Source organism: Hippopotamus amphibius, chromosome 3 (assembly GCF_030028045.1).
Source record: "Hippopotamus amphibius kiboko isolate mHipAmp2 chromosome 3, mHipAmp2.hap2, whole genome shotgun sequence".
NCBI lineage: Eukaryota > Metazoa > Chordata > Mammalia > Artiodactyla > Hippopotamidae > Hippopotamus > Hippopotamus amphibius.
The window spans coordinates 45,509,291-45,521,835 of NC_080188.1; the positions used below are offsets into that span (position 1 = coordinate 45,509,291).

Below are 12,545 nucleotides of genomic sequence, written 5' to 3' on the forward strand. Positions count from 1 at the left end.
TTGTTTCAGAAGTTTCAAGTGACTTGTCCAATGTCACACAGGCAGTAAGAACAAGGCTAAGTGTTAAATCCAGGCAAACAGTTTGCAAATTGCATAAAATTTTTACTATAGCAAACTGTTTATTAGGATCAGGTAGACTGGGTCTGCTTACTTGCGATGATAACCAGTGCTCCTACCAAAGAGCTAAGTCTGCAAGATCCCTTGTATTTTCTCACTGGAATTTTATTTGCACTGTTCAAGAATTCTTTGAATTTGCATTTAGCTCTGAGAATTCCATGGGATTCCCTTCAACATGTATTTGTGGAGTGCTTTACTATGTTCAAGTCTGGTATGTGTTTTTATTAAACCATGACTTCTTAATATGTATCTATATTTCTGTACCTACATCCATATCTCTATATCTGTACTGTTTACACAAAAATGCTTTATTATTAAAAATAACCAATACACACACACACACATTCTGATCAATTTAACTTAGATCTATAAATTACTTTTAAGGACCTCTTTTTGGCTTGATGATTAGCTTTATGCTTGTAAAATATGCCATTTAAGCCCACAAATGTGTTCATATCACAGGAAACTAAATATCAATCTTGCTGTCCCACTTTCTTCTCCACAAAGTACATTCCATTCCTGTTACAGCAAAATGTGCTTTTTCAACATTTACAAACTCACTAAGTAAATAAAACCCTGGGTTTAGTAAAACAGTTACATTAAACTATTACAGAAGATGGTTTTGCAATCTTACCTTAAGACATATTGCTGCAACAATAGATAAACACTGATTATCTTTATTTTTCAGGAAGAGAAGTTTCAAAGAGTGGTTCGTGAAAGCCATGAGCGTGTGAAAAATCAGTGTGATTTACATGAGAAATTAGGAGATAGTAACTTCCATGACAGGTATGCTTCCAAGATATTGTCCAGATTTATGCTTGTCAGTGAGTTTTTGTTAACTCCTGCTGCTGAGAGTTGCTGAGAGTCTATATTCAACCTTAAAATCTCAGAGGCCAAGGAAAAAATTGGTTCACAATTAACCTAGCTATCTTTGCCTTGATAAGATAGTTGTCCACATAACCTTGGGCGCTTTTACATTGCTTTTTAGGCCAGTTTCCAGATTCTAATCAATGCCCAGAGGTTAGGGAGCCAGCAGACCCTGACTGCCCTTCTGCAATCTCATAGGAGCCCTCTACCTTTCACCTGGACATTCAGTTTGGGGCTTGCCTGCAATTTGGAGTCAAGGCTGCACCAGAGATCTAATCTAGGTTTTCTCTGTAAGTTTCAAGTCAGGTCAATATAGCAAATACAGTATTTTCACCATCAAAAGTAGAGATAAATGGATACCTCAGTTATTTGTCAGAGGGACCACACGCAACTCTCTGTGTACAGAGAGCCTGGTAAATCCCATTGTATTTTGAAGATTAAGGTATCAAAAAAAAAAAAAAAAGAGCCAATTTTCAGTTATCTTTAAGATCTTACTTTAGAAGCAGAGCATTGGGGAAAACTTCAGTCTGATACAGTGTCCCATAATATTGAGCTTAAATTAAATGCCCAGAATAATGGATCCAGAAAAATTATTCTTGTTTTAGAATATTGGACTTCTTCTTCTTATTATTATTTTTACTGTTGTGTTTAATTGTTAACGTCTAGTTTAAGGATTAGACATGTGGCTCTCAAACTTTAGAGTGCGTCAAAATTACCTGGAGTACTTGTTAAGACACAGCCCACCTCTAGAGTTTCTGATTCAGTAAGTATGCGGTGGGGCTTGAGGATTTCTACTTCTAACAAGTACCCAGGGATGCTGACAATCCAGGGGTCACACTTTAAGAACCATTGGTTTAGTTTGGCTGCTTCATTGGATCTTACAGCTAAATTCTTCCCCTAATTCCATTATAATATAAATGCAATAAGTGATTCTGATATTTTATTGTCCTCAAATCCAGTTCTATAGAGTCTTTCTCATTAAAATCTCTCTCCATATCTCTCAGTTCCCACTATCACTCTCCTAGTTCAGGCCATCACTTGAATTACTGGCATGGACTTTTCTTCCCTCACTTTGCCTCTTGCCCACCTGAAACCCATTCTTTATATAGCAACCATAATTATCTTAAAAGCAAGGTAAATCTGATCCTAGAGTTAAGCTTTCTTCCTTCCCCTCTCTCCGATTCCCAACCCCCCTAATTAAGAAAATAAAAATCACAATCAATGACTTTCTAAATACTCCTCTCTTACTTTCACCTAGCTCATTTTTATTGTAAGATCTCAGCTCACATGTCATTTCCTCTAGGAGTCCTACCTGACCTCCCTGGGATGGGATTAGATGCCATTCTATGTGCACCTATAGCACTCTGCATTCCTCTCATTACATTGAGTATGCTCTTCTATCTCCTCTACTAGGGTGTGAGCCCATGAGAGTAGGACCTGTTTCCTGATTGCTGCTGTAGCTTCTATTCTTACACATCATAGACAACCAATACATGCTTTAATGGTGTGTGCATATATTTATTTCCGAAGCTGTTTACCATGAGTCTGATTTTGCAGCCATCCAAATTAGCTATCACAGTATCCTTCATAAGTAGAAAAAAGATGGATCAGAGTGGAGCATTGCGTGAGGGGGAAAGAGAATTCCAGGTATATTGAATAAGCCATTGGGCCACTGGAACAAGAACTAATAGGATAGACTTAAACCCAGTCTAATAACTTGCTCATCCCATATCAGAGACAGTGTCAGAAATTGAGGAAAACTTTGTAGAATTCTTCATTTTGGGCACACAGCCATTGCCAGGAATAAGAGGAAATTATTCTTTCAGGCTCACAGTCCTTTATACTAAGAAAGCCCCGCAACTATCTGCCCAGGAGTTGGTTGTGTTCACGAAGAACATGGCAGCTGCTGCCACCAGATGTTGCCCACTGAACGCTGAGCAGCAGTCTGCTTGCATGGAGGACTCGGTAAGCACATCCCTGACTGCGTTTGCCTGTTGTTAAAAGTTCTGAACTCCAAGCCCCAGCAATCAATCTCGTGTTGGTGGACACATCTATGAATGGAACCTAATAATTCTGTCCTCAGGAGAGTTTCTTTCGGATCAGTTCATTCCAATTGTCTTTGATTAGCGGCAGGGGTAAGATTGTCATGTTGCAAAAACTGGGGATGTCAGATTGACTAGGCCTTTGCCTGGATCATATCCCAATGTCTATTCCTTGGATTTTCAAGTCTACAAAAGTGAGTTTGCTGATTTTAGACTGAGTCATCCTAGTAGAATGTGTAGGAGAAAACACCCAGTTTTCCTCTAGTGTCTCTCCTTTTCTCACACGATTACCACACTCACAATACTCAGTGTTGGTTTTTTTTGTTTTGTTTTGTTTTTTCCCCAAAGCAAGCACTGGGAATCCTACAATTTAACTCAATTCTAACACTATCTAACTGGAGATAGCCTCAGATGTCACAGGTTGAGGGCTCAGTTCCACAAGACTGCTCCCACCTCATTTCAGATGTCAATCACAAGCCCACATTGTCACCTGTGCTTCTGATTCATTACTTACAAATCTGAGCTTTCCACGCCCCCCTCCTTGGGTTCAGTTAATTTTTGAGAGCAGCTCACAGAACTCAGGAAAACAGTTACCAGTTTATTGAAGGATATGAAAAAGATACAGAAAAACAGCCAGATAAGAGATATGTAGGGTGAGCCCTGGAAGGGTCCCAAGTGCAGGAGCTTCTGTCCCTGTGGATTTGGGGTGCCTCACCCTCTCGGTACGTGGATGTATTCACTTATCTGAAAGCTCTCTGACCCCACATTATTGGGATTTTATGGAGGCTTCCTCATGTGGACATGACTAATTATTAACTCTATTTCCAGCCCCTTGCCCCTCTCTGGAGAATGGGGGGGGGGGGGGACTAAAAATTCCAAGCGTCTAATCATGACTTGGTCTTTCTGGTGACCAGCCCCAATCCAGCAGCCATCCAAAAAACCACTGCGAGTCATCTCATAAGAAGAAAAGATGCTCCTAATGCTCTTATCACTTAGGGATTTATAAGCATACCAGGGGTCTTGTGTCAAGAACCAGGGTCAAAGACCAAATATTTATATTTTCTATTATCTTACATCAAACTCACAAGTGTTACCTTCATTAGACAGAACACCAGGTATTCATTTACAATGAGAAATGTCTTCTCAATGGGAGGAATAATTGGGTCTAATAACTAGGCTACACTTTTTCCTGAATCAAATTACTTGGTAAGTTGAATTAGGATATGTGTACTCATGCAAATGGAATCAGAGGAAGGGCAGGGATGGTCTTGAGGGACATTTTTTCCAGGGATGTGAATTAGTCCCTCCTTGAAATGGAGAACGTCACTCCAGGACCTGTATGCTCGTCTCTAGGTTTCTCTCATATGGTACATTTTAATGCTACTGAATTCTTGTTTGGTGACAGCTTTCTCTGTGCCATATTCTTGGTAGAACATCTCCTCTACACTAAGTTAGTCTTTTTTCTTGTGATAAAATGTAGTTGTTTTGGTTGCAGATTTTGAAATTTTTATTATCCAGCTCTCTCTTCCTTTTATTTTATTATCATTTTTATTATCTAATCATGCTTTCCTTGGGGAACTCAATTTACATTCCTAAAACTTTGTTTTTAAGTGGTTTCTTTGGTGACTTCAAATATGGATAAATTCATAAATTAAATGTTGATGTTCACCGGTTTCAGTAACTTCATCCCCACATACTTAAGTGACAGGGACTTTGGTCATTATACTTGGAAGGACATACAGGCAGGCTTGCAGACAGCATCAGGATAAGTGTCAGACACACACTAGGAGCAAGGCAAGGTGACTGTTCTAGAAGGAGACAAGAAAATGAAGGAGACAACTGAACTAAGCTCCAGGGATTCCTTTCACCATTCATTTATTCACTTTTTCATTAATGCAACAAGTGTTTATAGGTGATTTACCTTATGCTGAGTTTTGTGTAGTTACAGATGTCCAGTTATAAAACACAGAAACACGTTGGATTTGAGCTTTTTAATTAAGAAGTGCAATCATCAGGCTTATATCTGGGTCAAATTAGCAGTCATGTTGACTTGAGGCTTGATTTTAATTTGATGGAGCATAAGAAACGCCTGCCTCCAGTCAACACAGTCTCTAAACTGCGTGCTGGGAGGAACTGGGAGGTGGGGTCAAAGGGAACTTGCCTTGAGGATGACAGGAAGAGGGAGGACAAGGCTGAGAACCAGCCTTCACCTGATACTCTTGCTCTTTCCCAGACAGTGAAATCAGGCTGAATTAGCAGAAGCCAGAATTTGAGAATACTTTGCTATGGATAAAAAAAATAATACTAATGACCACAAACCTTACGGCTATTTTAATTCTTTCCTGGGGAAGGCAAAGCTAATTCTTGGAGCTTTGTGCAGAAGACACGAGGCAGAGCCTATCAATGCTGGCGTGGGTCACTGCTGTGATGACTCGTATGCCTTCAGGAAGCCTTGCTTTGATGATCTGCAAGTCGATGGAACTTACATGTCTCCACCTTTATCCTGTGACCAAGTCCTTAGCCTTAAAGACGACTTGTGCAAAACTCAGGAGGAGGAATTACAAACCAAAAAGCAAAAGTAAGGACGTGTGTGTGTGTGTGTGTGTGTGTGTGTGTGTGTGTGTGTGTGTGTATTCTGGTTACCCTGAATCAACACAATGCACGATGCATTGAAAGCACTGCACCTCCTGGCAGTGCGGCGGTTCCCCTTTGGTGCCCATCAGCCCTTTCCGCACTCCTCACATGCCCCTGACCCTGTCCTCAGGAGAAAGCAGGTCCTGGTCCTCTCTGTTCCTTCTCCTCCAAGATCATTAGAAATGGTAGTTTATTTCTAATTAATTTACTTACTCTAGGACTTGCTCTTGCAGGGTCTAAATGTTATTAGTCCAACAATATCATCTTGCCAAGTGAGGCAAAGTTTTTGTTGTCTTGGGAATAAACACATTCCTGCGGTCAGCAAGCACAAGGCTGTCATTTGTTCTATCACAGTATTTAAAATTCATAAGCCGACTGACACTTGGAGTCCTTTCTTCAGCTCCCAAGGTGAACTGATCACAAACTAGACTTTAAAACTTTCCAGTAAGCATCCAAAGACCATTGTAACACTTAGTTAGCCATTCTTTCTTTAGCCCAGGCTGATGTGAGAAGATAATACTTTACTTTTCGAGTTCAGGCTTTGCTTTCTCTTGAGGAAATTCTCTGGCATAGATAGGCACGCTTTATGTATGTCATCTCACCAAATCCTTACTGCAGATTTAGGAGGTAGATTAGATTATTACCCCATTTTAATTGTGAGGAAACTGAGGCTAAGAAGGCAAGAAGAACTAGTATGAGATCATGCAACAGGTAAATAAGTTATTGAACTGGAACTTGTACCCACACTATCTAGCTCAAAGTACATGTGCTTAACTACCAACATGTAGCTGTTAGTGTGCCCTAAACAAGGGGTTATAATGCTGGTTATAATTTTTTATACTTGAAACTCTTTATGTAAGGGCTAGATAATAAGAAGTGTGAAATATTAGGAAGCATCCGTATTCTGGTGAATTCACTGTTTTTCTGTAAGGAGAAAGCAATAACAGAGAGATGCTAATGTAGAGGTTTCTAGAATATTCTGTGAGAATACACATTGGGAATTAAGGGCCAGGCTGGACAAAGCCTTCCAATTTCTTAGGAAGTGGTAGGGGATCTCTCCATAGCTTTCACCCCTATATAGTTCTGGCTGATCATCAAAGCATAAGTCTACATACACACAGAGAGAAAAAAACAAGTGAAGGGGCTCCTGGAGGGGAAAGACAAAACTCAGCAGGATTATAAAGAGAAGGCAGAAATGAGGTCATGGAATAAGATAGAGAAAATAAAAGGAATAGAATTTCAAAGTAAAAAAAATTTAAAACCCAATTAAGAAAAATACAGAGTTGAAATGTTGACTTATGACAGTATATAAAGACTAGAATGTGCTTTAAATAAAAAAGTGGATAAGTGTAATGAAAATAAAGGATTAATATCATTGAAATGAAAAACTGGAAACACCTTGGTGTTGAGGATTAAAAATAGGATCTAAGATTTAAAAAGGTAAATTTAAAAATTTAAAACTAAGGGATTAAATAGAATTAGGGGAAATATTTTAAAATAACAGGTTGCTAGGTAAAGAGATGGGGGGTGGGTGGGAGGAAGTGGACAGGAGAGATAAGTCCACTGCAAGCAGATCACAAGCATGTGACAAGCTGTTGTGGGAAGGGGTCTAGCTTCCACAAGGCGCAGAGCCCCCAGGTGAAGAAAAGGCAGCCTTTATATCTGGAGTGTCAAGGAAAGGTACCATGACATGATACCTCTGCTGTAAACCACATTCCCAGATCTGCATTCTCATAATGGAACTCTTTTTTTCCTCTTACCTATCCCAGCACAGTGAGAGTGTTTCTCCTCGTTTAGTTAAGCAGCTGCTACCTGATCTGGAAGCTCAGTGGTTGTGCAAGTCTTCCCTCTACTGGTGCCTCTGGGGAAGTGCATTCAGAAAGCAGCTGACCCAGCAGGACAGAGAGCAGAATAGTTCAGTGTGTCTGAGCCATAGGTGAGAGAGGGGAGAGAAACTTTGGGGGCTGAGACTAGAGGGATTGGGAGGGGCCAAGCCATGAAGATACTTGGAATTCCAACTTGTGAGGAAAGAGAAGAAGGCCGGATATGCAGGAGCCTTCCTACCTCCTCTGTTAGGTTTCTCTATTATTGTTAAATCTACAGCTCAAATCCTCAGGGAAATTATGAAAATGCTCATCAGTTATTTGCTGAGCGAATAACTGAATGTACCATTTATTGTGGGAGTCAGGGAGAAGAGAGACCATGGTGGGAAACAGCCAATAATCTGAAACGGAAGTTGCAAGTTGTGCTATTACTATAATTATTCATCATCTTTGCCATAATTTGGTGAAATAATTAATATAACTATTCATGTTATCTTTGCCACTATTTATTAAGGGCCTTCAGGATATGCCAGTTACTGTACTCAGCCCTTTAATATAGTATTATTTTTGTCCTCACAAAAACCTTGCAATGTAGGTGTTCAAATTCTCTTTTTATAGATGCAGGTCAGAGAGGTTAAGTATCTTGCCCATCATCACACAAACTAGTGAGGGGAGAACCTAACTTGAGCCAAAGTAAGTTTGACTGCAAAGTCTGTGCCCTTTTTATGACATTGGAAAGAAAGAGAAGTCCAGATTTTGCATGAATTCGCAGTAAACCTGTGCCCCTTGTATACTAGCTTTGGCCACGTGGGGTCCTGAATCCCCTAAGCAGACCACAGGAGCCCCAGTGGGTGCTGGGAAGTAGGGGAATCTTCCTGTGGAGGTACTCACGATGGTTAGTATTTGTAACCTGGGACTGAAGCTATCCTGTGCTTTTGTGGGTTGGTCAGTGAATGTCAGCATCATGCGCAAAATTGTTATCTGTGGGAAAATATATTCTGAGACAACACGCACCAAATTTCCAATGGGAAGAGCCTACATTTCTCACTTATAATAATTAAGTTGTTAAAACTGATAATTATTATTCAAAGATAGTATCCGTTGTTTTGACTACACATCATACAGAGACACAAGTACAGTGTTTTCTTTCAAGTGGGATCAAGTTTAGGTCTAACTGGAAGATTGAATATGTACATACATCAACTATACTTTAATAAAACATAATTTTAAAAAAGATCAAATATGTACAGAACAGTTGGACAGAAAAAAGAATGCTTATACTATTCTGTTTCTTTGTAAAAATGTTGATTTACTTTGTTATTAAAGGAATACCCAATCTTTGCAGAAAATTTTGAAAATACAAAAAGAAGAAAAACATAATGCTTTTATTCCAACAGCGCAGAGATAGCTGTTATAAATATATGCATAGTGTAGGACTAAATAATGCCATATATGTATACAAGCCCACACTCCCACAGTTGCCCTCTGTCCATCAGTCTATGGTTTGAATACACAATAATGCAAGTTTTGCACATTCTTGCCACTATCTGCTTATACAGAATTTCAGTTCCAGCAATTATCCTCAGAATCCTCAGGGGCGAGCGTATGAAACTCCCTTCCCCTCTCCCACTCCCCAGGAATTCTCCAGGCATGATTCCTGGCACCACTCCTGTGCCACTGGGAACGGTCATGCCCTCCAGGTGCTGCCGTCTCCTGCTCTGCTGTGTTACGTGTTGTTGTAAGGAAAAAATAATACAATCCCTCCCCCAGGATTGTGCATGTTTAGCAGGTGCCGTGGCAGTGCTGCTTGTGTCTTAATGGTGTGCAGGACTTTCATGAAAGTGCTCTTACAGCCCTCTTTCAAAGAGTTATCCTCATTCCATATAACTCAGAAATGAGTCTAATGGAGGCCCAGCTGGGGAACCACTGAATTACGCCCGTCCTCCACTTGACCAGGCCTTTCTTAATGGGTGGAAGTCTGCAAGCCTGACTTCTTATCTCAGGATGAGTTATAAATAGTTCTCAATCCTCATGCCTTCCGGGAGGGAGGCTCACCTTACTGGCTTGTTGTATAAGCCCAGATCTACATTATTCCTGAATTGTGGAAATTACTGTTACAAATGCAAAGTGGAGATGACATAGAACCTTGTTATGGAGGTGACGGAGAGCATTAAACGAGGTAACATTTATAAATTATCAGCATATTGTCTGAAACATAGCAAATATCAATATACTTAAAAGATGTTGGCTGTTGTCATTTTTTAATGTAGCTTTCAAAATTATAATGTATGCATTTTGCCACTATTCTTCAAAACAGCATTTTAATGGCTTTTCAATATTCCAGTATATGGGTACAATAATGAATTTAACCATTCCCTGTTTCTAGGCATGAAAATTGTTTTCAATTTCTAAGTATCATCAATTGTGACAATGAATATTTTTGTACATATATCTTTGTCCCCTCTCTGAGTTTTTCTAAATTCCCGGGACTTAGAATTAGGGGCAAACACGGATAAATTCTCCCAGCTTCTACTGTCTTGCTGGTGCTCAGAAGATGCAATGATTGCATGCTTCTCACACTTACCTCATCACTGTAGTAGTTTCCGAAAAGAAAATTGTTTTGTGCTTCCTTGTTTTCAGTCTTGCTGCTGTTTCAGTTCTATCTTCAAGGCGGGGTTGGAGTAGCAGTGGGAGAGGGTGGAGTGAAATGGGAAGTTCAGAGGCAAGTCCAAAGTTAAGCTAAATATCTGATTGTTTAGATGGGGTCAGCACGCTATAGCCATCCGGCCAGGGCTGCTTTTTAGGTCCTTTGGGCACGGCTTCAACAAGCTAGGCCGGGGAGCTGCAGAGCCCAGCTTCTGCTTCACCGCTGTTCTGGGCTTCGCTCCTGCCTCCCCTGCCTGCGACAGAGCTCGCCCTGCCCAGTGCCTGCGCTGGTGCCACGTTCACGTGGGGGACTTCATTGTTGGCGACTGCTGGGCAGCAAACGAGTGGGTGGCATTTCAGTCCAGGAGTCAAGCAACTCAGAGAGCCCCCTTGCCTTGGGCCAGCGGCCCGCACTGAGACCGCGGGGAGAAGAAAAAGGCGTGTCACTGGGGCAGAGAGCAAGACCCCCCGCGCACACCCCCTCCCCTACTGGCTGGTCCCTCTTCTCCATCATCTCCAGCTGACGGCATCTGGCACCAACTGTGCGCGCCAGCCACCTGGGGCAGCCCACCTCAGGGCTGAGGCGGAGCTGGAGTTTTCTGTCTTGTGATGTAAGTACTTACATAATATCCTCAATTTTGCCTCTTGGCAGAAAAAGCCTAAAATATTTGCTGGACCTCTGGTGTAGAAGTCACAGAAATAGCTACTTAAACTTTTGAAATATTTTCCTTTATACCTATTGAAGCACAGATAAGGCCACTAGGTATTATCAATGTGAACTTGAAAATGAAGACTGTGCAAAGGTTTTGGGGTAAACAATAAAATATGGATTAATGTACTTTTCCCCTACCTTTTATGCCTTGTTTTCTTTGTAGTTAAATCTCTCTTGATCAGTTAAAAAGAAAGAATGAAAAAAAGAAAAAACATTGGAAGATTTGGAACACTATTTTATTAAATAGAGAGACAGAAACCAGGTTATAATTTTGAATATTTGAAGTGGTTGAAACACCGATATTTATATAGTTGGAAAACATTCTGTGAGGGAAATCTGAGATGATGGTCAAACTACTGAAGTTTCAAATTAGTGTATTGGTTTTATCATTAACAACAAATAAGGGGCCCTCAACTTCCAGGCATGTTATACTAATAGTATTTATTGGGAAGTTCGTTGTTTAGACTAAACAATATTTTGTTTGTAACAAATTAGGAAAAGCTAATTTATTGTATAACCTATTTGCCACCCAATGTAATAAAAATAGAAAAAATATTTACCCTAGTAATAATTATATAAAGGTAATTAAATTTCATATAATAGTTACATTGATGAGATATGCCTGAAGGAAAATATGTTGAATAAAACATGAAGATGGAGATGGGTATTGTGAGAACTATGAGGACATCAGGGCATTTTCAGAGCCTTTAAACCTAAGAGTGAGAGCTATGCAAAGGCATGGGTTGTGTGCAGCTTTAAATACGTAAGGCAGGTTTGCAAGCTGGCCTTCTGGAACTCAGGGAGTGTTTGTGTTTTTCCTACTCATTTCTTATTCAGACTCCTCAGCAACCTGGTGAAGCAGAAACCACATGCAGCAGAGATGCAGTTCCAATCAATTATTGTGGAGTTTGCTTACCTGGTGGAGACGTGCTGCCAAGCAGAGAAAAATGAAATGTGTTTCCAAAAAGAGGTATCCCTGTTTCCTTGTCTATTCTCTTAGCACTCTTAGGGCTTATTAAAGTTAAAAAAAAAGTCCTTTCTCCATTCCAGTCATGAATGGTTTAGGAGAAAATCATAGTCTAAGTGGATTGGTGTAATTGACTACATGTAGGTTTAAGATATGTTAATATTTATGTTCATTTGAGGGAATTAGGCATGTTAGACATGAATAGAGATTAAAAAGTCATGACACCAGATGAACTGAGAAGTTTAGAATTGGGGGTGGGAGGAAGAAGGATGAGTTGAAGCCTTTGGTCATTGTAGAGAAAAGATGACCTTGGAAGTGTAAAGAAATTTTAAAGAAATAACAGTTTAAATACCTGTCTGGGCAAACTGTAGCTTTCTTCTAAAAATTTCTGGGGGCACAATCAGGAAGCGTCACCAAATGTAGTTTGGGGCTTAACTAGAAAACCAGGTGAAAAGGATTGCTTTTTCTCAGTGGCAGATCATTATAATAGGGGGTTGAAGAATAGAAAGATAAAAGAACAATGACCAGAAAACAGTGTCTATTTGTACGTACACACCGAACTGACTACCAGGAGACTGTTTTGTGTAATTAATCTAATTGCATACAGTTAACAAGCAAATGACATTTCATAAGATGGTAATGTTGTGTGACTTAAATTCCTAAGAATATCACGGTAATCCTACCATCGCTCTGTGGCACAGAAAATTCATGCAGGGGACCTGGCATGGACCACTGTG

At 40.1% G+C, this 12,545-nt stretch overlaps 1 protein-coding gene across 1 annotated transcript in view; it reads left to right on the forward strand.

Moving 5' to 3' along the window:
- Positions 1-12,545, forward strand: part of LOC130849277 (alpha-fetoprotein-like) — a 39,009-nt gene that overhangs the window by 19,624 nt on the left and 6,840 nt on the right. Inside the window, exons 10-13 of the mRNA XM_057728049.1 lie at positions 806-903; positions 2,811-2,949; positions 5,378-5,604; positions 11,679-11,811. Of these exons, the coding sequence (XP_057584032.1) occupies positions 806-903; positions 2,811-2,949; positions 5,378-5,604; positions 11,679-11,811 (597 nt within the window). The remainder of the gene's footprint in view (positions 1-805; positions 904-2,810; positions 2,950-5,377; positions 5,605-11,678; positions 11,812-12,545) is intronic.